Source organism: Neodiprion lecontei, chromosome 4, assembly GCF_021901455.1.
Source record: "Neodiprion lecontei isolate iyNeoLeco1 chromosome 4, iyNeoLeco1.1, whole genome shotgun sequence".
NCBI lineage: Eukaryota > Metazoa > Arthropoda > Insecta > Hymenoptera > Diprionidae > Neodiprion > Neodiprion lecontei.
In genome coordinates, this window is record NC_060263.1 from 41,246,164 (window position 1) to 41,273,127 (window position 26,964).

At 39.8% G+C, this 26,964-nt stretch overlaps 2 protein-coding genes across 7 annotated transcripts in view; both read left to right on the plus strand.

Moving 5' to 3' along the window:
• The first annotated feature begins 14,212 nt into the window (after window positions 1–14,212).
• Window positions 14,213–17,357, plus strand: LOC107224665 (DNA-directed RNA polymerase II subunit Rpb4). 2 transcript variants are annotated; one of them, XM_015666004.2, is made up of 3 exons: window positions 14,219–14,369; window positions 16,700–16,880; window positions 16,984–17,357. In XM_015666004.2, the coding sequence occupies exons 1-3, from the start codon at window positions 14,306–14,308 to the stop codon at window positions 17,156–17,158; spliced, it is 420 nt and encodes a 139-aa protein (XP_015521490.1). In that variant the 5' UTR covers window positions 14,219–14,305; the 3' UTR covers window positions 17,159–17,357. The 2 variants fall into 2 exon arrangements, with proteins under 2 accessions (XP_015520704.1, XP_015521490.1); XM_015665218.2 differs by lacking the exons at window positions 16,700–16,880; window positions 16,984–17,357 and adding an exon at window positions 14,566–16,678 and having other exon boundaries at window positions 14,213–14,369.
• Window positions 17,358–23,144: 5,787 nt separating this feature from the next.
• Window positions 23,145–26,964, plus strand: part of LOC107219437 — a 109,137-nt gene continuing 105,317 nt past the window's right edge. For 2 of the 5 annotated variants that reach the window (XM_046738879.1, XM_046738875.1), the window contains exons 1-2: window positions 23,145–23,385; window positions 24,065–24,306. The gene's annotated coding sequence lies outside the window, so the exon portion shown is untranslated. The remainder of the gene's footprint in view (window positions 23,386–24,064; window positions 24,307–26,964) is intronic. The other 3 variants (XM_046738876.1, XM_046738877.1, XM_046738880.1) reach the window with 3 other exon arrangements.

The window sequence follows — 26,964 nt, forward strand, 5'->3', positions numbered from 1 at the left end:
GAGACGCCAGCGGTGAAATACCTTCTCAATCAACTCGTCGATGGCAAGAGAACGATTTTGTGTCTATAGTTGGGAAAGCGGCTTCCTCGTGCTTCCGATTAAGTATGAAAAGGGTTGCGCATTTTTCTATAAATATCAACATTATTATACTATTATTAGATCGCGGTGTATATCGTAACGAAGTGCGTCACTGGCTTACACCGTTAGGATATTATTCGAAATGTGGACTTAACGAAGGCCGGTTGTAACAAACCAAAGAATCATGAAGCGGATTTACAAGAGTAACCCTTTGCAAATCAAGGGACATACTGGCGAAAATTTTCTACGCCAAACTATGTCAATTTCGTACGATTTTCTACGTCATTCGGAACCTTTTCGTAGTTTTGACGTACAATTTTTTACATATTATTGTAAGTTTACGTAATTTATCGTAGTCTTTTTTTTACTCCACTGTAATCCTGTGAGGTTTGAATTTCGTGACTGTGTTTCTTGTATGATTAAATTCTCGTTGGTATTAACAGTCAATGATGACAAGATGCAATTCATGGAACGATGCTTTTACTAACGACGTTTCGACAGGACCCCGCTATCATCAGGTTTCTTAAAAAAATATTGTACAGAGAATTACAAAATTAGCTAATTTGAATTTAACATATTTTACAATTTGAACTTTCGATTAAAATTTTTTATACATAAATACCATTATTTGCTATAGTTGTTATGTTGTCATAAAATGATGAAATATTATACACTCACATCTTTAGACATTCCTTAGCTTAACAGTTGTTTCTTACATGGAGTTATAGAAGGAAGTGAACTATCCGTCTGTCAAATTGACCTGCTTAATGTTAGTTATCATAACGATGATATAATGTCATATATTTATCTGTGTGATTGTTGTTATACACACTTTGGACACTTTGTTTACACGACCTTTAACAACGTATATTTTTTGCGATATTATAAAATGTCTACGTAAAGCTGACTTAGATTTTCGATGTCTGTTCTTTTGTTTACAGTATCATTTGTTGATATGTGTATCATTTCTTTTACAATTCTTTCATGCCAGTTTTTCTCCTTGTCTAATATTATTACATTTTCAAAGTTGAACTTGTGTCCTTCAACTAATGCGTGATACGCTAATGCCGATTTTTCTGGATCATGTGTTTTGATGTCATATTTGTGATTTGCGATCCTTTTTTTTAAATGTTGTGAAGATTGGCCTATGTAACATTTTTGGCAATCTGTGCAATTAATCTTATAGATGGTATTAGTTTGTTCGAGCTTTGGTGTTTTAGATTTTAAACATCTGAATAAATTATTTAAAGAGTTGGTGATTTTATACGACACATTAATGTTTTCCTTTCGCAATGTAGTTTTTATGTTCTGCGATAGGCCTTCAATGTATGGAATTGATCCTACGCATTTATTTTTGTCGTTTTCACAATAACCAACGTTAAAACTGTTGTAATGTTTATCAATTCTTTCTTTCTGTAAGTGTCTAATCAGTTTGTTAGGATAGCCGTTTTTCTTTAATGTTTCTCGTACTAGTTTTAGATTTTTTTTTTCTCCTAAACTATCCATTTGAAAGTGCAATGCTTCTATCTAGTAAACCTATCGCGACACTTTTTTTGTATTGTAGTGGATGGTGTGAGCGGAAATTGACGTATCTAGCTGACCAGGTTTGTTTGTGATACCAAACCGTTTGTATTGTTCCCTCATGATTAATTATTCACATGTCTAGGAAGCTAATTCTGTTATTATCTTCTAACTCGTGTGTGAAATTGATGCGTGGATGATATGAATTAAACGCATCGACTAGTTTTTGAATATTATCCTTGTGTACGCATGTAATGATATCATCAACGTATCTCTTATAAAATGTTAATTTGAAGGGTAAGGAGTTTATGACTGACTGTTCTAGGGTTTCCATGACCAGATTAGCTGCAACAGGTTTGATGGGTGACCCCATGGCAACACCATAGATTTGTCTATAAAAACTGTTTTAGTGTGTAAAATATGTGGAGCTGAAGCATATATCCACAGCTTGGATGAATTTTGTTTTTGGAAAGGCAGTGTGTTTTGATATGAGCGCCCAGTTTTTCTTAATAATGGCTATCGCTAAATTGGTTGGAAATTCCGAAACGTCGTCACTAAAAGCATCATTCCGTCGATTGCATCTTGTCATCATTGACTGTTAATACCAGCGAAAATTTAATCATGTAATCCTGTGGTCATAATTTCTGTAAAAATTCATTATTTTTCATAGAAAGTTGTAGATTATCATAATTTTTCGTAGAAATTTATACTTCTTCTACGAAGAAGAAAAAGATCGTAATGTTTAGGTGCAAGATTGAAATTGTCTTTCATAAAAGGTCGTAGATATTCGTAATTATTCGTCAATCCGCGTAGTTTTCTGCAAAAAAAAAAAAAAATTCAATCTACTTCAAATACGCAATTTTTGTTATTTTTCGTACAAACTCGTAGATTTTCATAACTTTTCGTAAAAGTTTCTACCGTTCTACAAAAAATACTAGGTTTTTCACGATTATCTGAAATCTTTTACGCTTTCAGCGATTTTCCACAACCGGGAATTTTTCGTAGTTACGACGAACTCAATGTTACTGCCAAATATTGTTACCATCAGCATTGGTAATCGCAATTGGATTGGCCAAAGTAAGGCAGCTCACTGTCGTCGAACGGTCGTTCCGAACCCATTGGCACTATTCGTGCCTTTTTGAAAATCATTCAGTAGCATCCATTTAACCCTTTGTGCCAACCTCCGTCGAAGGTTTATCAGTAATTTGCCGTACCGGTCACGCGTGTCGAATGATGAAACGATGATACTTTTGCGCCGATAGCCGATATTCAGATGCATCGCACACCGCCAGAGCGTGAGGCTTCAAATTCAAAGTCGCACCGTCCTTCTGGCGGTATTTGCGTGAAAACGACAAGGACATTTTCCCTAGACTCACGGCTGGTGGGCATGTTGCAGACAATGTGTTCAATTGAGTAATTATTATCGTGCGTCGTGCCAACGGAACTCGGTGATTCGCTTCACCTCCTCACTCCGTGCTCGGGCACAAGTTAAACACCTAACGAGCCGGTCGAATATAATCCCGAGAATCTAACGTTTCCTTAATTCATGCCTACGGTTCGTGTAATCTTCTTGGTCCGCGTCTCCGAAGCCTCCCACATATGCGAGCGTATGAGGTGTCGGTTTACGAAGCCTCGTGCCTAAGCCAACGCACGGGCTTTGTACGATACCTCGGAGCTGGCTCGTCATCGTGGGAATAGCGTGTGTAGCTAACGTAGACGTACGAAGCTTCGCTTCGATGCGAGGAATTTGCAACGTGCAGGAAACTTCTTATCGGACTTCTGAGATGCGCGTGACTTCGAGCCAATTGTTGCTATAAGTGAAATCAGTTTTCATTCTCTCTGTTTCCAGTATGCACAACGTATTTTTGCCTGCTTGTCATCAGCTTTGTGCTGCGATTGGTCATAGCGCAAAACTCGAGTCCAAGTTTCCTCTCCAACCAGTCCTAGATTCTTGTTTTTTGGTTAGTTTTGCAAAATTTCGAAATCACCGTCGTACACGGAAAAATTAAAAGATTGTAGCTCCGACGAGGCAAGCTTGGATTTTCAAAAGCGCGGGGTTCCTGAAAAAAGCACCGGGACGCTTTAACCCGCATCTGGCAGTGTTCAACGTTTCTCAAAAGGTGCGGAAGATGTGCGGTTAGACTTTCCGGAATCAATGCTCTGTTTTTTTCCTCCACAGTATCCGCAGCTCGTTGTGAAGAACAACAGTTTCCCTAAGTTTAATGCGTCATCTCGGAGGGATATAAATTTTTCTCCCTCCCTTCATGGAATCTTGGACGTTTCCGGTTAGAGATCCAAGTTGGTTATAGGATAAGTCCTTCCCGTATTCGCGTCAACTTCCAAAGCTTGCCACGATTTTCATGTAATTGAGTTGGAGAAACACCGCTTTGTGTCTTGAAGCCAAATTTGTCACGTTAACACGTCAAGAGATTAATTCTTTGAAATTGCTTTCAAAGTCTTCCGTTATACACGCTCGTGCACCGTCCCCTGCAGTCTGCTGTGCGTGACCGCCTATTGCGCGATCTGGAAGTCGCCTAATTAACCGATGCAGTTAACACTGGTCTGTAACCAAAAACTGAACAGGTTTTTCATACTGTTTCGCATAGATTTTCACTCACTGGAACCAGGAAAACTAATGAAAAACTTTCATCACGTCGGGTTTTTTCTTGAACTCGTGTTTGTAGTTTCATTCAGAGTGAAATTCCCGTTTAACTCGAAATCTGGTATCCAAAAGTGATGTCTTACTTTCGTTTAATATTTATCAGAGTGAGACTCGAGAATAAAATACAAACAGGGAAACGGAAAATGGAAAACGGAAGCGTCTTCGGAGAAGTATCGAAGAGAAGAAGAAAAGGTTTCATAAGCTAAAAGAATGAACGCGGAACGTTAAATACATTTCACATCGAAATTGTTTGTTCAATTTTATAAGAAATATTGCTCGGCTCGTTGTAATGAAATGGTGGTGTTTTTCATTATTGATATGCTTTTTTTATGCGAACACCTTGTATTCTGCAGGAATATTGTACGCGATGGAGGGTGATGGAAGTCATTTTCCGATTCAGGCCACTCGAAAACATAACATTCGACAAAAACGTCTCGTGCAGTTGAAAAAAAATATTTTTCTGCAAACCCGTGTAATTTTCCCAGCAAATAGTTTTCATGGAAAATTTGTATTTGTATCGTTTTCTTTACCGATGAATTACCCATTCCACCGCATCGTATCGTCAACCCTGTACTACCAACGTTCAATCGTCTGTAGTTCATCTATTGTAACGGACAATAATACTTCTTCTCTTTTGTTAATTATGAATCTTGTGTTTCGTACCGTCGACTGAAATTTAATCGAGTATGTTGATTATGCCTAATAATGCGGTGCATGAGGCAATTCTACACGCGTCTACGTGTGTTAGGAAATTCAATGACAATTCGCGCGCGTACTCAAGTGATGACAAGGAAATACGTCCGTCCTTTTTCTCAGCTCGTATGAAAATTGCAGTGACACAGAGAGCTGTGGATACATGAGAAACCAGGTGGTCTGCGGTGGAATTCGAGGAGATCGAGTAAAATGCCTTTTGCATCACTTGTCCCTCGTCTATTAAACAGGCCTCGAGCAAGAAACGGTAAAATCCAAGAACGAGGGATCGTGAACCTTTGGCTATTCGTGTTCGGAGTTTTACCATAATTTTCCAATATATACAAGATTTGCTTTCTGTCTAATAAATGCCGACAAGAAGCGCGAGGGATCAAATTGGCCAAAAAAATCTGTTCTATTTCGTAGAACATATCAGTTCCCTGACGATACGCAGAGGCGAGAAATGGGAGTCCGTAAGTCAAGTTTCTAAACTGGCGGCAGTTCTGCGCAGAAAATTGGCAGGGCAGCAACCGTTGACCGTTGTATAAACGCGGATTGAATTATATTACAGAATATCAAGTCGTACGTCGGCATCGTGCATGATATTTCTGCAGGCTCGTCTTTAAGGTGTGGCCGTCGCGTTTAAAACATTCACGGTTAAAAATTATCCGGATTATCCCGTTAGTCTCTAGGCATTCGATCCAGGCCGAGCAGCTTATCGACGATCAGCCATTTCGTGGGGTCATTTTGTTCATTTTTAGCTACCCGCCGACAAGGCGAATATTTCCAATGACATGAATGATCGGAGGAGTTCATAAAATTGCAACAGGCGCCGGCTAAATAACCGAGAATCATATTCGAGACGAGAATTTGCGCGTCAAGTCAGGTCAGTGATCGCGGTAAATCGGCGCAACGTCATTGCGGCACCGTCGGGCATTTTCTCAGTTAAAAAGTAACGTATAATGTGTCCGATTTTAGCACGTGCGATTTTTGAAAGCCGAGATGAAAGCCTCCAGCGACGATTTATCAAGCTTATAGATTTCGGTGCCGATTTCCGGTCACTCATGTTTGACCCAAAAACCCACTTTATAATTATTTGCGGAGCCTTTGTTTTTCTATCATAATCAGTCACGGAATTTAATGATCTCAAAAACGCCGGGCACTTTCGCAGGCCTGAAGACGAACTTGAACGATCGTACAGCGGTGATTTTTTGCGCGCGGAATTAAATGAGGATTTCACTTTGAAAGTCAAGTCTATTAATCTTCGACGTCGGTAGATCGGACAAAAATCTTTCCCTCGATCACTGGCACAGGCCTGATCTTCAAGTCCTTCGGCTGATATTAAGGTTTAGTTTGAGATTCGTACGTCTACTTAATTTCTTGAAGAATACTTGAATAGAAACCGAACATTCTATCGCAGGCGCCGATTTATGACTCCAGAGAGATATTTCATTCGTACCTGTATTAACTGCATGACTTAGTTAGCTACTAATTGCGATGCAAAAATAGGTGGCGAATCCGAATGTGAAAGGCCTTCGGCACTTAGTCGCTTTTACAGTTAGGGAAAACGGTATGCATACATTATTGAATTGGACTCCTCAGAGACATATCAAGCGTGTGGAGGGCGGTTATAAATAACATTACCAACTACGCGAAATTCTTGATTTTTATGTTATTGCGTATAGCAATGTTTCACCGCATTTATATGTATTCAGACACAACAATGATAGCCGAGATTCAAAATTTATTCGAATCGTGGCCCTGCTTTTCGGTAGGCCAACGCTTATGAAATTCCAAGTCCTTGGCGCGTTTGCGTCGTTTTACCCACCTCAGGTTATACTTAACGTACCCAAAACAACATTGCGTTTCGCATGAAAATAGATAACATCATTCGGACGTCCGACCCGTACGGTATGAAAAATGACCAATTACAAGAGTGAAAGAATTAGTGTGATATGTCAGCCGAGCAAATTGAAACAAATTGGCCGAATCAAGATTTTGAATACGTGTAATTAGGAACGAAAAAATTGATTCTGATGATTCGGACAAAGTCTTTCTTCGTGTAATATTTTAGCTTCAATTTATCAGGCGATGATTTCGCAGTTACGATGGTAGGTTGAAAGATATTGTAATGCGAATGAGAATCGAGATGCAGAAAGTAACAATTAGTGACGGCCGTCCAGTTCGTCCGTTCCGCGGTGACGATAAAACGACGACTCACGATTTGCCAAATAAATGTCTTTTAGGTTACCGTGTCAAGATCGAACGTACGTCGTGTAAAACAGACCATTTCCTTGCGGAGTACGCTGACCCGATGAGTATTCCCTGTCTTTCGAAAGCAATTGTGTTCGCGACAAAGTCGAGTGTCCGTCTGACTGCTCGAGAGGTTTTTTTTTTTACGCGATATCCGTAGTTTGTTGACCGCGGGATGACGAGAGTGAAATGAACGAACTTGTGACTGAGTTCGGTCAATTGGAACGCAATTGAGCCTAATTTTTTGCAAACGAAAGGTGGCAAGGATCGAGTTGTTTTGAGGAAATGTTATACTAGACTTTGACGTGGACTTTTGAATTAGATAGCTTTGAGGTCGTGTAGTGTTCCTACCATTACCGACCGAGCAAACTGAAACTTTTTCTCCCTATATTAAATGAAAAATGATCGGAAAGTACGATCCGAAATTTGAATCCTTTACGTTCGTTTGTTTATTCAATACATAGTATTATCGTTGTATGGTAGATTTAATATAGAAAAAGGGTGATTTTGCTCGATCGGTAAGGGTAGAAGTACTACATAACCTTAAATATCCTAGTCCACGGATCACAATCGCAAAAAAATGTATGAAAATCGGATTCTAAATGTATTTCTGAACGAAAACAGACCAATTCATTTTGGTTCTACGCAAGAATAAACATACATGATAAATACGAGACCGTGATCGCCATCTCCTATTTTTCGTGCGATTTTTTATTTTATTTTTTCTATTTTTGCGTAAAACCAAAATGTATTCGTATATTTTTGTTCGAGATTGCATGTAGAACACGACTGCCATGTCTTTTTTTTTGCATTGCGATGCGCATCTGCCTCTGATAATAGCAAGAATAGAAGACACTCGACGCTGTCGGCAAGGGCTGGTTGTATCATCTCCTTAAGCTTCCTTTTAAGCGTGTCTGAGCACCTCGCGCCTCTTACGAATATAACTCAATACTCACGATTAACGTTCGGTTAGCTAGCACTCGTGGTTAAATACTGCGAATTAGGATCACGCTGATCATGCGACAGATGAGGCTATGTAAGTTATATTTCTGTTGGTGACGAATATCAGAGATATCATCCGTCGATCACGAGAGGCGACGTGTTGACGTTATACCCTGTGATTTAGTTGATACAAAATTTGTTACATTCGAATAATTTAGTTTCTTGCCAAGCGCGTGCTGTTAAAAAAATAAAATCAAGTTTCACATCTACGATGCGCGTGACATCGTGTGCTGATCAGTGAAAAATCAATAGCGTCGCTTCCTGTTCTTCGATGAGCTTCAATCGTCACGAGCGCGAGAACAAAAACATATTAGGACAAATTAGCCGATACATCGCACGCTTTTAGTCATGCGTGTGTGTATTACACCTATACGACATTGAGCAATGCTATCACTAATCACCGTGTAACTCGACCCCTCCTACACTGCCACGCCTATATAAACTAGTGTTTACATTACGCGTAACTTTTATGTCTTATTACAACTACCTTCGACCTGAACGTACATGCACGTGAGTACGATGTGAGTAATAAGTCGATTTAAAAACTGTAACATTTTTTTATCGCGTAGATGAAATTGTTATAGTCCAATAGATCACCTTGTCAATATGGTAAAGTTAACTGTTGTCAGGCTGGTTCAACAAAATGTTATGCTGTAGCAAATAAATTCGAGTATCCTCGCTTATCCACTTTCGTAGTTTATTCAATGCTTTCTAAGAATCTTATCTAAAAATTTCCAAGATTCCCAAACAGGCTGAAAATATTTACATATTTGAATTTCGATTAAAAACTCGATCCGAACTGACCCTTGCTATCTTATTCCGATCTTGGACGTTGGAATCTTGGAATCGAGTTGAAAAACTAAAATACTTAATGCGCACGTGTCATGAATTCTATTTTCTGCGCTACCTCCCGTTAAAAACTAGTGGAATTCGTTGTCGATGGTAGCGCCAAAAGTTACACTGGTCTACCTGCAATTCGGATTCAAGTCAGGCGTCGAAATTATTGCAATGTGGCAGAGGAAGCCAAAGGCGCCAAATTGTCGCGAAGAATCGCGTGGAACGGTTCGTATTTACACGTAAGAAGATAGACACGAGTGAGTATTGTATGCCGATAAATATACGAGAAGAAAAAAATCAGGCATTGTGAAAGAATTTCGAATAAAACGAGAAAAAAAAAGTTACTTTCTTTCATACGCGATTTATCCACAGTTGAGGATGAAAAAAAAAAAAAAAAAAAAAATCATACATGTGAAGTCACGCAACTGCACAACGACAATTGGATTGCAACACTATTTTAGGAGATAACTTTGATTTACAACCGTGACCGCAGCTGTTTACAAACTTACGCCCAAACATCAAATATGTATTTCAAAGGGTCTCGTTTTTTATAAAACAAAATGAAAAATGAGAAAACAGAAAGACAACAACAGCAAAACCATACTTAATGGAACTGTAACGCGACAATATAAAGCATTGTTTTGATTCTATGACAGAAAATCGAAAGAAATCCAGAAATTTTTACGGTGTGTAAATGCAGATGCGAAAATTGTCTGTCCAAATACACAAATCATAGTCCAAGATCGTTTTTCATTCCGTGATATGAAAAAGAAGACTATGACTTTGGACAAAGGCTGTCTAATTAATTCACAGGTAGACGGATTGCTTATACCTTCAAGAATCAGATGGAAGAGAGGACAAGTCGTAATAAGTATGTGCATATCAATTTTATTGTCTACGGCGACGTCGCACCGCCCGATGCCGGTGAGTTCAATAAGTTGTCGTCGCGCTCTTGGCTCACACAATCGGCGAATCATGGCTACACGTGTAACCATGAACCATGGCATGAACGCCTGAAACTCTTTTGTGCCTGCTGCTGCATGTATGCGACAAAAGTTCTGCTCGTGCATTGCGAGGGGGATACAGGTTGGACGGTCTAAAATTACACCTCGTTTTAGGAGTTTTTTTTTTTTAAAGAAAATGAAAACGCGTAGAGGAACTGTAGTCAGAGGTCTTTATTATTTATAGTTTCAAGAACGTTTCAGAATTTTTTCATTGAAATTAATAACAAAATGGCGGCATGGCGCGTATAAGTAGCGAACGACTCCGAACTCGAGGACTTTTACGGTGGAGCATCTCCTGACATCACTGTCCAACTTGTATTGGCATGTAGAGAAAAATTTACAATTCAAAACACCTTTTCGGGTTTGAGCTCGTATCCCAAATGATAATAAAAAAAAATAAAAATATTTCAAATATATACGATGATAGAGAAAAAATTTCATCTTCCGACCAAAATATTGTTATAACAAATTTCATAAAAAAATTTTGGCATGACGTTGAAATTCGATAGACAAGTTTTAAATATTGTGTGAAAATTTCAAATCGATCGGATAAAATTGAGCGAGGAATTTGCGTCACCCACTTAAAAACGTGGTCGTTCGCTATTTATATGCGTCACGTCGCTATTTTATTAGCAATTTCAATGAAAAAATTCTCAAACGTTTTTGACACTATAAATAATAAAGCCCTCAAACTCAAATTGCTTTAAATGTCTTCATTTCCTCTAAAAAAAATCCTAAAAATAGGTATGATTTTAGATCCAAGCAGTAACCCCCCCCCCCCCCCCCCGAAGCTAACGAATCGTTAACTGCAAGTCCAAATGTCAAATATTTTAGAACGACGATGTTAAACCGAATTATTGAAGAGCAAGAATCACAATTCTATTTTCGATAAGAGTGAATTCGAATCGACTCGTTTTTCATTCGAAACGAATCATTCTAGCTAACCTGAAAGCTATAAAAATATGGAGTGATCCGTGTTTTAGTTAGTTAATTAAACTGCGCTCACCCTTCGACCGTCGTCAGCTTGTAGACGGTATCGAACATATTTTTCCTAGCAAAGCCGAATACCTGACGTCCTTCCGTTTTGCTATCGCCGACGTTGAATTCGTGAAAGTGAAGAGTTCGGGCGTTGGAAAAATCCGGCTGCTCAGGCGACGCCGTAATGTTCATAGTTTTCTATTACACTCTACGATTCGGTCGTTGATTATTCTAACGGATCAATGGAACGAGCCGATGTAGGCGCTAGAGAGGTAAGTCCGTCGTTTAATTTACGTCTGGTTCTCACTCAGAATCCACGATGAAATCCGACGTTACGACAGTTCTGTTGTTTACATATCGATGTCGAGAAGATAACGTTTCGCGTTTACCTTCATGAGGATGAATAAGACGCTGTATTTTATCGATGGATTCGTAAGAGAAATGATGAAGGGTTTTGACGACTGCGTTTTTGGTACACCAAGTTTTTCACTCATGCCAACTGTTGAACAAAATTTTATCTACAGCTTCGATTCTCAATATTCACTAGTAGTGGAATACTAAATACGGATTTCGGAGTCTTGTAACAGCGATTGACTTTGACAGTTTGTCAATCTGCGATCTGTCAAGTGCGAGTAAACAAGTTTTAATATTGCTCGGCTTCAGGCTTGCAAGGAGTTACCCTGGATGTTTACCGTTTGATTCAATCCAATTTGGAGCCTGTATTTTATGACACGAAGAATTCGATGCGTATAACAGTGTAAAGAAGAGAAGAGTCGTCAAGTCGTAAAGGTAGTGAATCCGAAGTGTAACATAGGTCTGAAACCAAAAAACTGCACAGATTCTTTATTCATTTCTTATTGATTTTCACTCACTGAAACCGGGAAAAATACTCAAAAGGTTCCATCACGTCAGGTTTTTTCTCCAACTCGTGTTTGTAGTTTCATTCGGAGTGAATATTCCGTTCAACTCGAAATCTGGTATCCTGTTCTTGATTCCAAAAATCTTATGCAAAAGTGATTTCTTACTTTCATTTAATATGTATCAGAGTGAGACTCAAGAATAAATACAAGCAGGGAAATAGAAAATGGAAAGCGGAAGCTCGTTCGGAGGTGTATCAAAGAGAAGAAGAAATGGTTTCGTAAGCAAAATGTATGAACACGGAATGTTGAGTACATTTGATAAAAAAATTGTTTGTTTAATTTCATGAGAAATATTCTTTAGTTCATTGCAATGAAATGGCGGTTTTTTCGTTATTGTTATGCTTTCTTTACGCGAACATCTTTTATTTTGCAAGCAAAAATATTGTACGCGTTGGAGGGAAATGGAAGTCATTTTTGGTTTCGGCACACTTGAAAACGCAATATTTATTAAAAACATGCCATGCAGCTGGAATAAGATATTTTTTTGGAGATTCGTGTGATTCACGCACCTGAGGTGGATGTGGCGAATCGGTCGGATTTGAAGATTATTTAACCGCATCATTTTTCTGCTCCTTTTGATCACCCTATAAATGAAGTCTTAATTCTCGACATTGTCACTCGTGCTACCGAATTCTTTCCCTGCAGATACGTTATCTGACATTCGAGGCAAGCACAAAGGCAACTACAATTATAAAATATACAACCTCGAATTTCGAGGCACGTACGGCATACTTGTAGGACGTCTAATCGTAAGAATATGTATGTCCACGACACGATGTACGAATGCTGCATCCGCAAAACCTGGATCACGTTATAATCGACTCTTTGTTTTTTTCACATGAGATGAATATCGAGTAAAGATTATAACCGAACTAAAAGAAGTTTTTGCTAGACACATGGCGAATTTTGATGGATAAATGCAGTTTTCAGACACGCAGTTACGACTCTAAATCTTGGTTAAAATATCCTTTGTATCATTTTATTTGACGTGAAATGTTGCTGGATGATGGTGGTTGCGTATTCGCAACTGTTTTATTGCAAAACTGAAATCGCCGGCATGTTTATTTCATTTCGGCAATAAAATTTTCTGGCTGTTGTAAAATTTTTTACGAATAATTATTGCATAACTGTACATCCCACTATTCAGCCGTTCTACGATATTTTACATCAAACTTTTAAATCCAACCGACAATTTTCGCACCACAAGATTAGAAACTACTATGCCGCTTTCGAAAATTCCTCTGAAATAATTCTGCACTAGAATGTTTGCATTGTACAATCGTACAATGTGAGTATATTAGACAGCAATTTATTGAGTTCGTGCGAGCTTGATTCGAGTTTCACGAACAAATTGGAATATGGTAATTGGCTTAGCATGCTGGAATTAATTATTCAGTTGCCGAATCATTTTATCGAATATTCTGTCGACACACAGCGTGACCTCAGGCCATTCTACATTTTATGTAGTATTTATAGGCCGTACAACCGTTGCATAGACTTTACGCGTTTCATGGATAAATATATATTATAAGGAATACATTGCGTCCCATGGAATTTAAGAAAGAAAATCTTTCGCTGAACTGGAACCAAAATTTGCCAAAATATTACCGATGCGAGCTATGAGGTATACTATACACCGTAAATTCTTGTGGTAAGCATAATTTTATATCCGTTCATCTCAGATATTCATTATGCTAAAAAATACTCGTTTGCATGTATAATATGTCCGACTATTATACATGAACATCGACCTACGCAGAATAATAATTTCGATGCATTTTGGTCAAGGCTTCGCCTGCCTTTGTTCCAGTTTCATTATCAAGGCGCGAAACCAAATCGCTGTATAAGATTCTTTATTCGTGGAAAAATTGTTGATTTCGGAAAAGTTATGAAATTTCATTAATAATTTTTTTCTTCCTTCATAGATATACTGGTAATTTCATAGACACCATTGTTGTCAGACACTTGCCAAGAAGTTTTGTTGAGGGTATGTGAATAATTGGAGTCCCATAATGTGAATATTCCGAATACTTAAATCTTTCAAACAATTCGAATCTTCGCACCATTCGAATGTAATTCAAATTATGCGATATTCAAATATTCGATTCAATTCGACTGTTGAATTCCATCGGTACGGTAGAATCTGCCTGACGAATTCGTTGCTAACTTCGTCGATAATCTGATGGACGAAGTAACGTTTTGACAGGCAAAAAACACGCTTTTCGTTAAGTGCTGCTATCTGTGAGAAGATCAGTCAACTCCTTCCAACGCTTATCGACGGTCACGCAATTGTGCATTGTGTGTAAACAGCGTTACCCGTGCAAAGTAGTTCGTTGTTATTTCTCAAAAAAACATAAGAAATGGCTAATACAAATGTAACGGATATGACTGAAGAGGATGCGGCAGACCTCCAGTTTCCAAAAGGTGAGAAAATTGTAAAATTTTCTTTGAAATTAGCGGCTACTTTTATAATTTCGCGAACAATTTCACGTCGCAGACATAACCTAAAACGATGGGGCTTGAAAGCATTGAATGGTATATGGAAAAAAAATACCGTTTTAAGCAACTAATTCAGTCATCCTTGAACAAAGGTCTCGAGTAACGGTTTTCTTACTTTCAGACTGTCCGTCGAGTTTTGCAAATGAGTCGGAACACGACGTCGATCTCGAGGTATCAGTCGTGAAGGAAGAAATCCTTACTTCTGACCCCGCGTGTTGTGTGTGTAAATCGACACTGTACGAGCCATACATAAAGTGCGCCGAGTGTTTGAACATAGAGATATGTCCCAACTGTTTTTCAAACGGTGCCGAAATTGAGGAACATAAAAATAACCACAATTACATTATAATAAAAAACGAATTCCCACTTATACCCGGTTCCAATTGGTCCGCCAAAGAGGAACTCGAACTTTTGGATGTCTTGCAAGAGTGTGGATTCGGCAATTGGGACGATATATCGAGGAGATTGCAGAACAAGTCGCCGGATGAGTGCAGGAAGCATTACCTGCACAATTTCATAGACAATCAAAATTTGCCTGGATTACCGAAGATAAAAGAAACCGAGGTCAGCTTGTTTGGCTCCGAGGCTGTACCGTACCTTTACAAACTTCAAGATCTTGAAGACCCGCCAAGATTTGCCAGCAATACGATAAACTACAAATTATTGGCCGGATACAATGCAGCTAGATCAGATTTCGAAGTAAATTTTGACAATTATGCTGAATTGTTAGTCTCAGATTTAAAATATGAAGAATTCTGTCCTGCCGACAAGCATTTGGAGCTTGGAAAAAACCTCCAAGTTGCAATAGTAAATGCCTACAATCACAGACTCAAAGAAAGGCAAAGGCGTAGAAAAATTGTACGTAATCATGGGCTTATTTCGTTTCGTAGAACCATATCATGGCTTCAAAGGTACGAATCGACTCTTACCAGACCTTTGATCGAAAGATTACTAACATTCATGCAACTTGTCAGTGGGATGGATTTTGATTACATAATCGAGGGTCTTCACCACGCTGGTGAACTAAGAAATTACATTAGAAGATTATTTGAATTTCGCCGAAATGGTATCACAAGGTTTCACTCAGTACCGATGTTTCAAAAGTTGGCCAAGCTGCGCATGGAACATGAAAAAGAGAGAAAGCAGTATATGAGTAATACAGAATATTGCTGGCAGACTGTATTACCTGGCTGCATTGTAAAGACTACACCTCATGTTGCACCAAATGTTCCCCAACGTAAAGCACCGCCGCCTCTTATTATTCAAGGGCTTCCTGGATACGACCGCCTTACTCCGGCTGAACGGGATCTTTGCTCAAATGCTCGTGTTATACCTGAAAGCTACTTTGACTTCAAAAACCTGTTGATAACAGAGAATAAAAAATGTGGGAGCTTGAGGCTTGCTCAAGCCAGAGTTCTTCTGAAGATTGATGTTAACAAGACGCGAAAAATATATGATTTCTTGGCAGAAGAAGGATACATCAATAAACCTGCTCAGTAAGACACGTCACTGGTCAATTGATTCGTCGCAGTTATATGTGAATATTTTTCGACATTTCAATGTCATTGTGATATTAACACTTTGTGACAGCCCATTTGACAAGTGAATTAATTTTTATGATTATGTGTTGGTTAAAATAGGCTAAGACTTCATTATTTATTACAATGTACAAACTCAAGTCTAAGTCCTTTGTTAGCTTGTTCTTTTATATACGAATAGAAATGTTACTATTTTTGTGAATTTATGCCAATTTTACTCTCAATGAACCCTCCAGTATTCCTATTCTGTTATTTTTAACATGACCGACAAAAAGGATTGAAATTTCACAAATTTCAATCATTTACCATCTATAGAGTTGGCATTAAAAATAAAAAGTCCATTCTACTAATTCAGACGAACAACCCATGCCAAACTAAAATTCAAAAACAAACCAATAACTGATGAATTTGTTTATCCACGTCTTCTTACATTCTGAAAGGTTTGAAGACGAATGGAACGTTCATACAATAACATTTATTCGTCCTTATTCCTCGCGTCATTATTTAATTCTATTTCAACCTACTGTGAAAAACTTTTTACGTGCTGGCAGAAGAAAAATACACGCAAGAAACGAATTTTGAAGAAATACTTGATCGCGTTTTTCACAGAATGAGCTTGCAATTAGAGAAACCTCTCTGCATTTGTTTCCAGGAGGAACTCGAAATAATTTTTTTTTTCGTACATCTATTACAATACTATAACTCGTTATTTGACAGAGTTTGAAAATGCTGAGACGCTGTTGATATCTGAGGTTTACATGCTGCTGGAACACAGGAAGGCACAGAACGAATCCGCAGAAGAGGAACAAGAGTTCTCCGAGGTTTTCATGAAGAGTTTGACGTACACTAATCGATTTCGCAAGTTCAGGAATAAGGAGACTATCGCTGCGGTTCGAAAGTATGTGCAGCAGATTGAGCTCATTGCAGTAGTAGAAGAGATTCATTTCGTTTCACATTCTGTGCAATTTGGTTTACTAATACGCGTTTAATTGTTTTTACAGTTTACTGATGCAGAAGAAGCTCCATAAATTTGAACTGGCTTCATTGGCGAATCTTTGCCCTGAAACACCTGAGGAGGCCAAAGCATTGATACCAAGTCTCGAAGGACGTTTGGAAGATGACGAAATGAGAACTATTCTGGAAGACATTCAGACCAAAAGATCACTACAGTACTAACTATGCAGTTTGCTTACAAATCCGACGGACATTTTACGTCGCACCCAATTAATTATATTCCACTTACCAGGCCATCTCAAATCGCGGCATACGTTCTCTGAGATCATCGATTGATTGTATATTGATTGTTGAACAAATGCTAGATGCAACTTTCATTCCTATAATGTACTCTGTTTATAAATATTGAAAACACGCATAACTTCCATCTCGTTTTTAACCCAGCCCAAAGTCGTTCCTTGGCACGATAACATGGATGTCAAAATAATTGACAGTATCCCTACTCTGAGGGTACTTTGAGAACGTATCATTGCGGTGGTTATTGAACACAACATCGCGAAACTACTAACTCCGAATAGTAGACGTAGTTCTGCTTCGGACGAAAGTAACGTCCTATAATTCTGCATACCCGAAACATCTTTTTTTCGTTATCTTTTACGGAGTAAACAGCTCTTGGGCTCTGGAAGGAAAGATGTAAGTTGGCGTGATGTAACGGCAGATAATATCATTACGGACTTCTCCGTTGTTGGAAAAATCATGCGTTACATCTCGTGTAAAGTTATTAAGCCTCTTCAGCTCTTATTCTGCATAACTGTAAATTCTTGTACATGCGACAGAGACGACCATCTCTATCGTATCATGGACATGGATGAAGGTTGTGCTGTCATTAGTTTCTGCGAAATGTCGTGTATGGATTTTTATTCTCTGTGAAGGGAACCACAACGCTATGGCGTCCGATACCCTCAATAATTACCCTTAACGGCCCAACGACGTCTACCCAGCCTGTTGTACACTGACCCTCTCGACTACGCGTTGCCGTTTAAAAGTGGGGTCAGAATCCAACACGCACGTATGGTGTACGGTGTACTTCACCTCCGGCCTGATTATCTACCGGCCCAGCACCGGTTTTCACCTGGCAGCCGGCAAGGCAGTCTGCATTCCGAGCATGGTTTTGCAAAATAATTTGCGATTAAGATCAATGATGATAGCTTGGTCGCTTGGTTACCGTTCGAAGGCGACGAAGATTCTTCACGACGTGCTCTAATGGGTGCCTCTTCGCGTCACTTATCAAGTTCGCCTCTCAATACAAATTCACAATGCGAATACCTGCACTTGTGAATGAACTATCAATTTCCTAGAAATAACGTTTTAATTGTTCAAGTTTTGTCACCTTTTGATCATATGATTATCGTGTGGGGCAGGAGTCGCAGTCCATCAGTTTTTTTTTTGCGGGTTGTAATGCGAATGACATCATTATTTCTTACCCGTATTTGGGGTTTTAGAGTTCTGTGGTTAGTTTTACAAGGGAGATTTCGTTGCAACCAATCAAGTTATCATCAGTCACACTTGGTTAAATAGTACCCTGCTCGATGTCTATTATTTTCTTTCTTTCTTCCCGAAACCGGGTATTTGGATACTAAACCTCCAACAGCAAATTTAACCACATGGGGGGTAAAGGAAGTTCTGCAGTGGTTTGAACGTGACAACCGTTGAGCATGTCAATATCAATGGACTCAATAATCAATTCGTAGCCTTCGTTAGATTCGTGGTCAGTGTTACTACGGGCACTTCTCCAGTGGATATGAGACGTGCGTTCAGCAGTATTTGGAGGGCCTTGGCCGCCGCACGATGTGCGGGCAATAACGACAGAAACGATGTCTGATTATGGCACTGGATAATCTCTGTCCATGAGGAGATTTTGTAACACATTTTCACGTGATAATTATTCAGTTTTGATGAAGTCGGTACTTCACGGCATTATTACTTTATCATTTTATTGGGCCATAAACCCATATGATTTACGACTTCTCGTGGCTGCCTCGCTTACGAAACGCAGTTTCGCATCGTATTAAATAGTGGCACTCGACTTGTCAGTACTGAACTGTTGTTACCGTAAAATAGCAACCAGTGGACAATGGCAGTCAAAAGTACTTTGCCATTCATTGTAATTATACGTAACACATACTGCACGATGATTATAGATTGCTTCGCTTCATAATCATGGTAACAATGAAGCGATTTGATCCCCCCCCCCCCCCCCTCTCTCTCTCTCTCTTCCCTCTTGGCGGGACCGACTTAATTTTCATTGTTTTTCGTGACAGCTCACATTTTCGTTTTTTTTTTCATATTTCCCTCAATTCTACTCTACCTGTTATCTCTATCTTTAATTTTATTTTATCTCATTCCTTGTCCAATTTTATTTTATCTCATTCCTTGTTTTAAGGGCGGTGGGTACATTAGAGAACGAAAAAAAACGCGGATCTTTTTTTCTGTGATTCTATTGCATTTGTACTATCACTTTTTTTATATGAATGTACACATATTCAAGTAGGTATATATGCTAATTTTTTTATCAGAAAATATTCAAAATGGCGCGCGTGGCAGCTGGTTGAGTGGAAAGCCCCTTTTTAGCGCTAGACAGCCTTCCGGCTAAAAGGCTCGTCTGAACCAAAAAAACAAAACCTCATTTTGAAGTTACGATATGAAACTAGAACTTCAGTTAACTACATTTTTTAATTTAGAAAATTTACAAAAATGGCGACTGTATGAACAAAAGAAGCAACGAGTTATCACTGTCTTGCACAGTGAGTCGAGTTAAAAAAGTGGAAAAATAAATTTATCAACAATCTGGCCGACTGAATTCTAAAATAAGGGAATGAAGCATATGCTGTCCAAATTTCAATTCATTTGTAAAATAGTTAACGAATTATCATGTGCACCGATTTGAAAAACTTGGATTCGAGAAAAACGCGTTTAAAGTTGCAGGATTGCTTCATTACGTCAAAGCATCGGTGTTTTTTCAACTCACCACGAATTCGCAAGTACTTATTTACAGAGAAAACTTACGTTATTTACTGCGGTTGACATGGTAACCTGGTAACAAATGCCTCTTACAATACAGTGGCGGATAGACTGCATCTTGCTGTTTGGGGTTCGAATACAAGATTCTTTGTAACTCCGACATTTAAAAAAAATTTGACCTCATGTTTGGGAAGGGATTAGTCAAAGGTCGAAGCATCGTGCAAATGTAAAAAAAATTTTGAAATTTTATCACTGATGTACCCACCCCCCTTAACCTATATCAGTGTACTCTCTACTTTATCTACTTTAATTTCTTCTCATTGGGTTTTGATTTTATCTACTTCAAGTTATGTTTCGTCCGTTTACTTGCTTCATCTGTCTCTATATTTCCTGTATCTTGTATTAAATTTGTGCCATTATGTACTTGTCTAACATCGCTATGGACGTAATAAATCTCTTATCTATCTACTTATCTATCTATCTTTCGACTGCTGTAGCAATTTGTTCACTTCCTCTTCGACAGTGTCTTCAGAATTGTGGATTCTGGATGGTGAGATTAGCCAAAACAACAGGGTAACAAGCAACATTGATTCAGATCGAGCCGTTAAAGGTTTTTTTTATCGATCGCCTGTCCCGGATAGCTTCCAAAACATATACATATATTTGAAAGTCAAAGATACGCTTTACCCATTACGCATGCTGTACAATCTCGATATCTCTCGCCATTCCGAAGAGTTCTGAGGCTAGGTTAGGTTCAGCTGGCCGAACCCGACACGCGTGATGAAGCCGGGATTAGAAAAACGGTCAACACCACGTCTTCTCGCGCCTAACAATAAGTCATACCAATCGATAACGTCAATTTGCATAATGTGTATCGAGCGCATTACCCATGGAAGGTTGCTGGCGAGACTATAACTTATAAGCTATTTTGGTTGGCGGAGATTTCGCCCCTTCTCCCTCTTACCTTTTGCAAAAGCTGCATAGGGCGATCGGGTGGGTTTATCGTTCAACTGCACCTCTGGACTTGATTATTTTCACTGATCGCCCCCCCCCCCCCCCCCCGCATGACGTACTGCACTTACGCGTATTGGTAGGTCGGACCCCGAGTTCCGACGCAAGTTAAGCCCTGGTCGCCAACAGATTTTGTCATCGTACTCGCTTACGCTTAGCGTCAGATGGGCGAATCTCACCGCTATGTCGTATAAATTACGCAGATCAGGTGTACCTCTCCCCACGCGGGGTGGCGCACGCAAATGGCACTTGGAAGTCCAAAAGTTTCAAGCTACGGAGCCAGCGAGCCAGCCGGCTAACAATAAGGAGCACCAGAAGTGTAACATGTGCCAGTCGAGGACTTTGTTCAACGTTTATCGGACGAGTAGTAGATGGAACGTGTGTTCTCTCGGGAAGGAGCCGTCAGCCGCGGTCGGTCCATTTGACAGAAGTGCATGGCACACACCGTCCCGTCTCTTCCACGCACGTACTCACGTGCACGCGTGTGGCAAGTAACGTATACTCTCGAATCTCCTCTCCCATACGTTCGCCGAGTGTGGCTGATCGTGGGCCTGAGACACGGGTTGCATGTCGGTGCGGTCGTGTGGTGGATGCGTAGATCCAGACTGCATCGCATTCACGCGTGTGTCGGCGGGGTCGCACACGAACTATAACGAACATGCTGGAGAGTTGGGTTGAGGCCGGAGGCGGAGGTGTACGGTGGATTAGTGGCTGGACCTGGTCAAGTCTCTTGGTTTGACTGGTGTTTCTCCGCGGCCGCGGCGACGCCGGTCCTTAAACACTTGGGTATACGAGCCACAGGGCTTCTGTGTAACTTACCAATACCCAGTGGTATTCCTGATAGGTAGCTGCAGTTGCGGGATGAGGAATCAGCCACGACCACGTTGCAGTACCCACATCCGTATCTACGGTACAAACCCAGCAGGGTTTCACCGGAACCGATGCGACGGTCACTCCTAGCAGTCTGTTCGCTGTTCGCACATGGTGTCCCCCAAGGACAGACGAACCGTGGACATTAATGTTACGAATACCTAGCATCTTCTTGGTACATATACGTGTCACCATGCGTTGGATCGTGATCAGCGCCTGGAAGATAATGCAGGAGTATGGAAGTGACTTTTGTCCCCGGCTACCCCAATCTCTCACTTTTGCTCCCTTGTCCCGATCGCTCTCGCTCTATCTATACATCCGTCTATCCACCTAGGCATCTGTCCGTTTGCTCTTGCCACGCAGAGTTGGACCTTAGATCGAAATTAGTCGGAACTTTGTCTGGACCAGGGTTTATATTTGCTTGAAAACCAAACCGGCTGGATCTCTACCAGAGTTCCAGGTAAAAGTTTTTAATAACCGCAAAGTGTCGATCCGTAAGAGAATGGTCCTGGAATCTCGGGACAGAACTCAAAGTATAACGACGATGAGGATCTTCGTGGAAGGCTGTTCGCAAAGCGGTATATACCTATAATACATCACCTTTCGGGTTCTAATTTTCACCTCTATTTTCATTCTTATACGCTTCTCAATATTGTTATGCAAAACTTTGTATGTTTAGCTTGCAGAAAACTGGTTACTAAATGAGAAATACACGCAGAGGTGACGTTACGGTACCTACACTTACAGGTCCACGGGTGAAACATTAAACGTATTATAAGGTCGAAGCGAGTCAGCGGGATGTACAAATCACGATTCATTGTTGAACGCGATCATGCGGATGAATTTAATAGAACTCGTACTCGTAGTAACGAGGGGGGCAATCCTATCGCGTAGCGATTTTTCCACCCGTGCAGCGTTTATCCGTTGATTTTACTCTTCGTTTTCTCCGTCGTTCGATTTCAAAATCTCGAAACAACGTCGCTGACTCGTGCGAATCTCCGGTCGAGGGTTTTCGTTTTTTTTTTCTTTTATCTCTTTTTCTTCTTTGTCTTATTTTTGGCGAGGTTATATCGATAGACCGAATGCAGAAAATGAATTTTGGCCCCCGAGTCACTCCGACGGCGGTCGAATCGTATCTCCGACTCTTCTCTCCCTCCTTCTCCTTCTCCTCCTCCTCGACCCCCGCGAGTCGAACGCGTCGCGCCGACCCTGGGACAGATCCCGAGGGTCCCCGAGGTTCGCCGAGGCGAAGCACCGGCGCTGCTTCGGGTCAAAATATATTCAGTATATTCTAAACAAGCATGCGGCGTGCTATCACGTTTGTGTTTGCTCGAATGCCTCTGAATATTATTATTTGATAGACCCCGCGACGGCTTCGACTTCACCGTTTGTGCACATATATGCATGTGTATACATGCGACGATATTCGGTCGGCAGTAAGTGCGGATTTTGTAAAATTTTGACGAGGCTTGTTTTTTCCCTGAATCGACGTTTGTTAATTAATTAAAACTTGTGTAAGTTGAGAAATTAAAATTTAGCAACCGTATGTAAGTACAAGTCGTAAAGATGAGGTAAAATTCAAGTTATACAAAGAAAGAAAGGAAACGCGGAGACGGAGAGAAAGTGAAGACGCATCAACGCGTCGCGTCGTGATTTATTAATTTGAACAAACGCGCCAATTCGTCGATCGCCTGTCAGCTGTCTAAGAAACGTGTGGATTCCTGTTGTTTATTTGAAAAATATTCCAAACAACAGAAGCGCGTGATAAGTCGATGTAAACCACGCTCTTATTATAAATAATCAAATAAACGTCCGCTCGACGTGTGTGCAGCAATCGCGAAGTAATCGATGTAGCATAACGTACAAGTTACATGTTTGCGAAAGAAACAACCTAACCGACAATATCGAGATCGTAGGCAGCTGTAGGGTTTAAAATCGTTTGAGAAACGCGCCATATATTTGAAAATCCGTTCAACTTTTACCGAAGCCGTAATAACGTCGCGCCGCCCCGTGCAGCACACAATATATTTCAACGTAGTGTTATTATCGTAGTAAAACTTTTCTCCCTCATTCCTGTGCTCGTGTGTGTTGTATAATTTGAAAAAAAAAAAAAAAAAAAAAACAAGTTCTATTTTCAAACTTTCCCCGCCCTCTCCAAGATCCCCCGTTTGTCTTGATTTTCAACAACGTTCAAAGTTTAACAGCAGCCTTACGTTATTGTTTCAGAAAGATAACAAAGAAAGTCCAAGCATAAGTTCCGATATAAATCATTCGTATACGTTCAAGTAAAAGTTTGTGCATCCGAAGTTTGTGGTGGACCGAATAGTGCATCCACAATATCGACCAATACGTACAACTGTCTGTACTTTGGTGCGTATAAAGAGACGATACCTTGCACCAGCGACGTATCTCTTTCTCTTTCTATTTCTGCTACTCGCTTTGTTCTACGCGTCGACGTTAATTGATTGGTAAGTATTGCCGAGATTACGCAAACACTTATACTTTCATTTCGCATTCTCTCGTCCTTTGTAATTTACTTTTTTTTCCCACCATTTCCGTTCCATCCAGACACGTTAGTGAGTTTGAATTTTTTACACGGGAACTCGTGTGACTTGCAGCTCTAGAATCTAGCGCCAAGCCAGCGGCACTTGGTGTTAAGTTTCTCTCTCTCTCTCTCTCACCTCTATATCATTTCAATCTTTACGATTCTCACCGCGATATTCAATTGTTATTGTAGGCGGACGAATCGTTTGTATACGTGCGTAATCTAACTGCTGTGTATATATTTATCGTACATATAATCGGCGTATTTGCATATCTCTCTCTGTCTCTCTCTCTCTCTCTTCGTGCACGCAGAACACGATATACTTGATGGTGCGTTACTTGCAATCAGTCGATTCTCTGTGAATGATTTTGAAAAATGTATAACTTGTGTACAACTTAACGTCAATATGTTCTGCATATACTGAATAAGTATTTACCGTCTTGCCAAATTATCTGATCTAGATCTTCTTTTCTTTATCAATTAAATTTCGTTTTTTCAACAAAAACTGGCCGAATGATGCCGCCGGTTTTGTCTCTCATAACACGGATCTGGAAGAAGTTTGTCTTTCTGAAATCGTGTTGATGTTACAGTTATGTTATTGTAACTCTTTATGCTGATGAAAAATTTTTACTTCGCGACTTTGGAATTGTTGTTTGAAATTCCTTAAACCGTAATAAAACAAGACATGTTTATATTTCGAAATCTTAGTTCCTTCAAAGTCAATGTAAAAATAAGAAAACAGTGAGTTAAAATAATTAATTAATAGTTAACAACGTTACAAACTCGAACCTCATTCTCTGAAAACTTCTCAACTATTATTCCGAAATACGTTCCTATTTGCATATCTGAAGAAATACGTATTGTGAAAATTCAGCTTCGTAATTTTTCAAAGAAACGTTCACTCACGCTCACGTGTCAACCTCCTTTACACGGTGAATTACAGACCTCACTACCGTCCTAATTTTCTTTGCAATTTTTGTCCGAATCCTCAATATCGATGAAAAATTTCCGACCATAAGATACCGTTGCAAAAAGTTATGGAATTCCCGACAAAGTTACACATAAAACTTTCCCTGCCAGGGTATATAATGTAATTTTCATTGACTCGCCTGACCTTTTCAAGAATGTATTATTCAATATTTCCGCTAGGTTGTGGTCAATAATTTTTCTTCTTTCCGCTGGCTCGTTCTATTTCTGTTTTATTGCCTATACACACAGACTATACCAACGCTTATCTCTTCACCCGCATCTTGTGCGGTAGAAAATTTTACACCTATATCTATATCGGCGGTAAAATTTCGGGCTGTCAATCTCAGCTCGACGTATCATCAAATAAATACCTACTGCCATAATACGTCTTAAACATCCCCACGCACCAATTTCAGTATGTACCTTATTTATCGCCGATAACGCGCGTGTCTTATATAAATCACTGCGAGTATCGATACGTCTGTTTCAATTTATTATTACGCACGTATATCCATCGAAGCTTATCTGTTCCGCTTACCAATGTTTCGTTACACGCCTTTAATTGGTAAACAGAACTTTACTTTCACAGTTGTCAATGCAAGCTGTGCAGCGCTTTAATTCCGCGGCGGCGCCGAGATGTTACGTACTGAGATCTCGGTTTATTTTCTCTCTCTTTTCCATTTCTCCCTCGTGAACATCGGTGATGGACGCGCGTGTACTCGTGTAAATTTTCCACTTTACCCTGTGCCGTAATACAATCCCTTCGAAAATTAGCGCATCTTCATTAGTTACGTTTCATTTTTCACTCTTCATCTTTTGCATTAACCATCCTTTGCGAATTCAAGGAAGTATAAAAGAAGAAAACTTCCGTGTATACTGCAGTAAATTTATGAATATCTATGGCTGCCGATACTTTTGTTTTGTACATTCGTCCGATTGTGAGCGACTGCCGGTTATCCATCACGGCTTTCTGGGTAATGATTTATACCTGGTGGTTGGAGGAACGGATACCGCAGCGGCTTCAATTCGCTATCGGCAATATGTGAAACCTGTACGTACGTACGGCTAGAGACCCTCCCGATTAATGCCTGTACACCCGTAAATCAGAGTTTTATATGACAAAGATGAAAGCGCGCGACGGAATACATCCCCATGTATATGTACAGCCACTGTATGAAATAAGGGATTGATACATCTCTGGTGGGATTCGCCAATGTACTTCGGTCACGGTACGTAACTCGAGGAACGGCGCAATTCTCGGGGAATTCGATGGAAGATGTCAGAAGGTCGATATTAATATTCAACTCGTAGTTCAATCTGCGAGTCGAGATTCTAACAACCCTTGAATTCGTTTCTGACAAGGAAGGTATCCCAGGTCGATATCTTCGGTTTGATTACTTTTGTAATACTTTATAGTAGACTGAAAACTAGGCGACACATATTTTTTTCTTTATCAGTCATCGAACGCTTTAACGGGGTGAAACCACCCTTCAAAGTAAGGCATGTCGACGGGCGATTTGACGGTTTAACCCAAAAAAACATAATATTTTTTAACCAATTTAAGTGGAAAAGTTTTCTCATAACGAGAAATGAAGAATGCAATTTTCTGCTG

Excerpts from the sequence above, each read along its gene's own strand:
- LOC107224665 (XM_015665218.2), top strand. The coding sequence starts at position 14,306 with ATGGCTAATACAAATGTAACGGATATGACTGAAGAGGATGCGGCAGAC. Across the intron at positions 14,370-14,565 it reads AGACCTCCAGTTTCCAAAAG|ACTGTCCGTCGAGTTTTGCA; the intron begins GTGAGAAAATTG and ends TCTTACTTTCAG.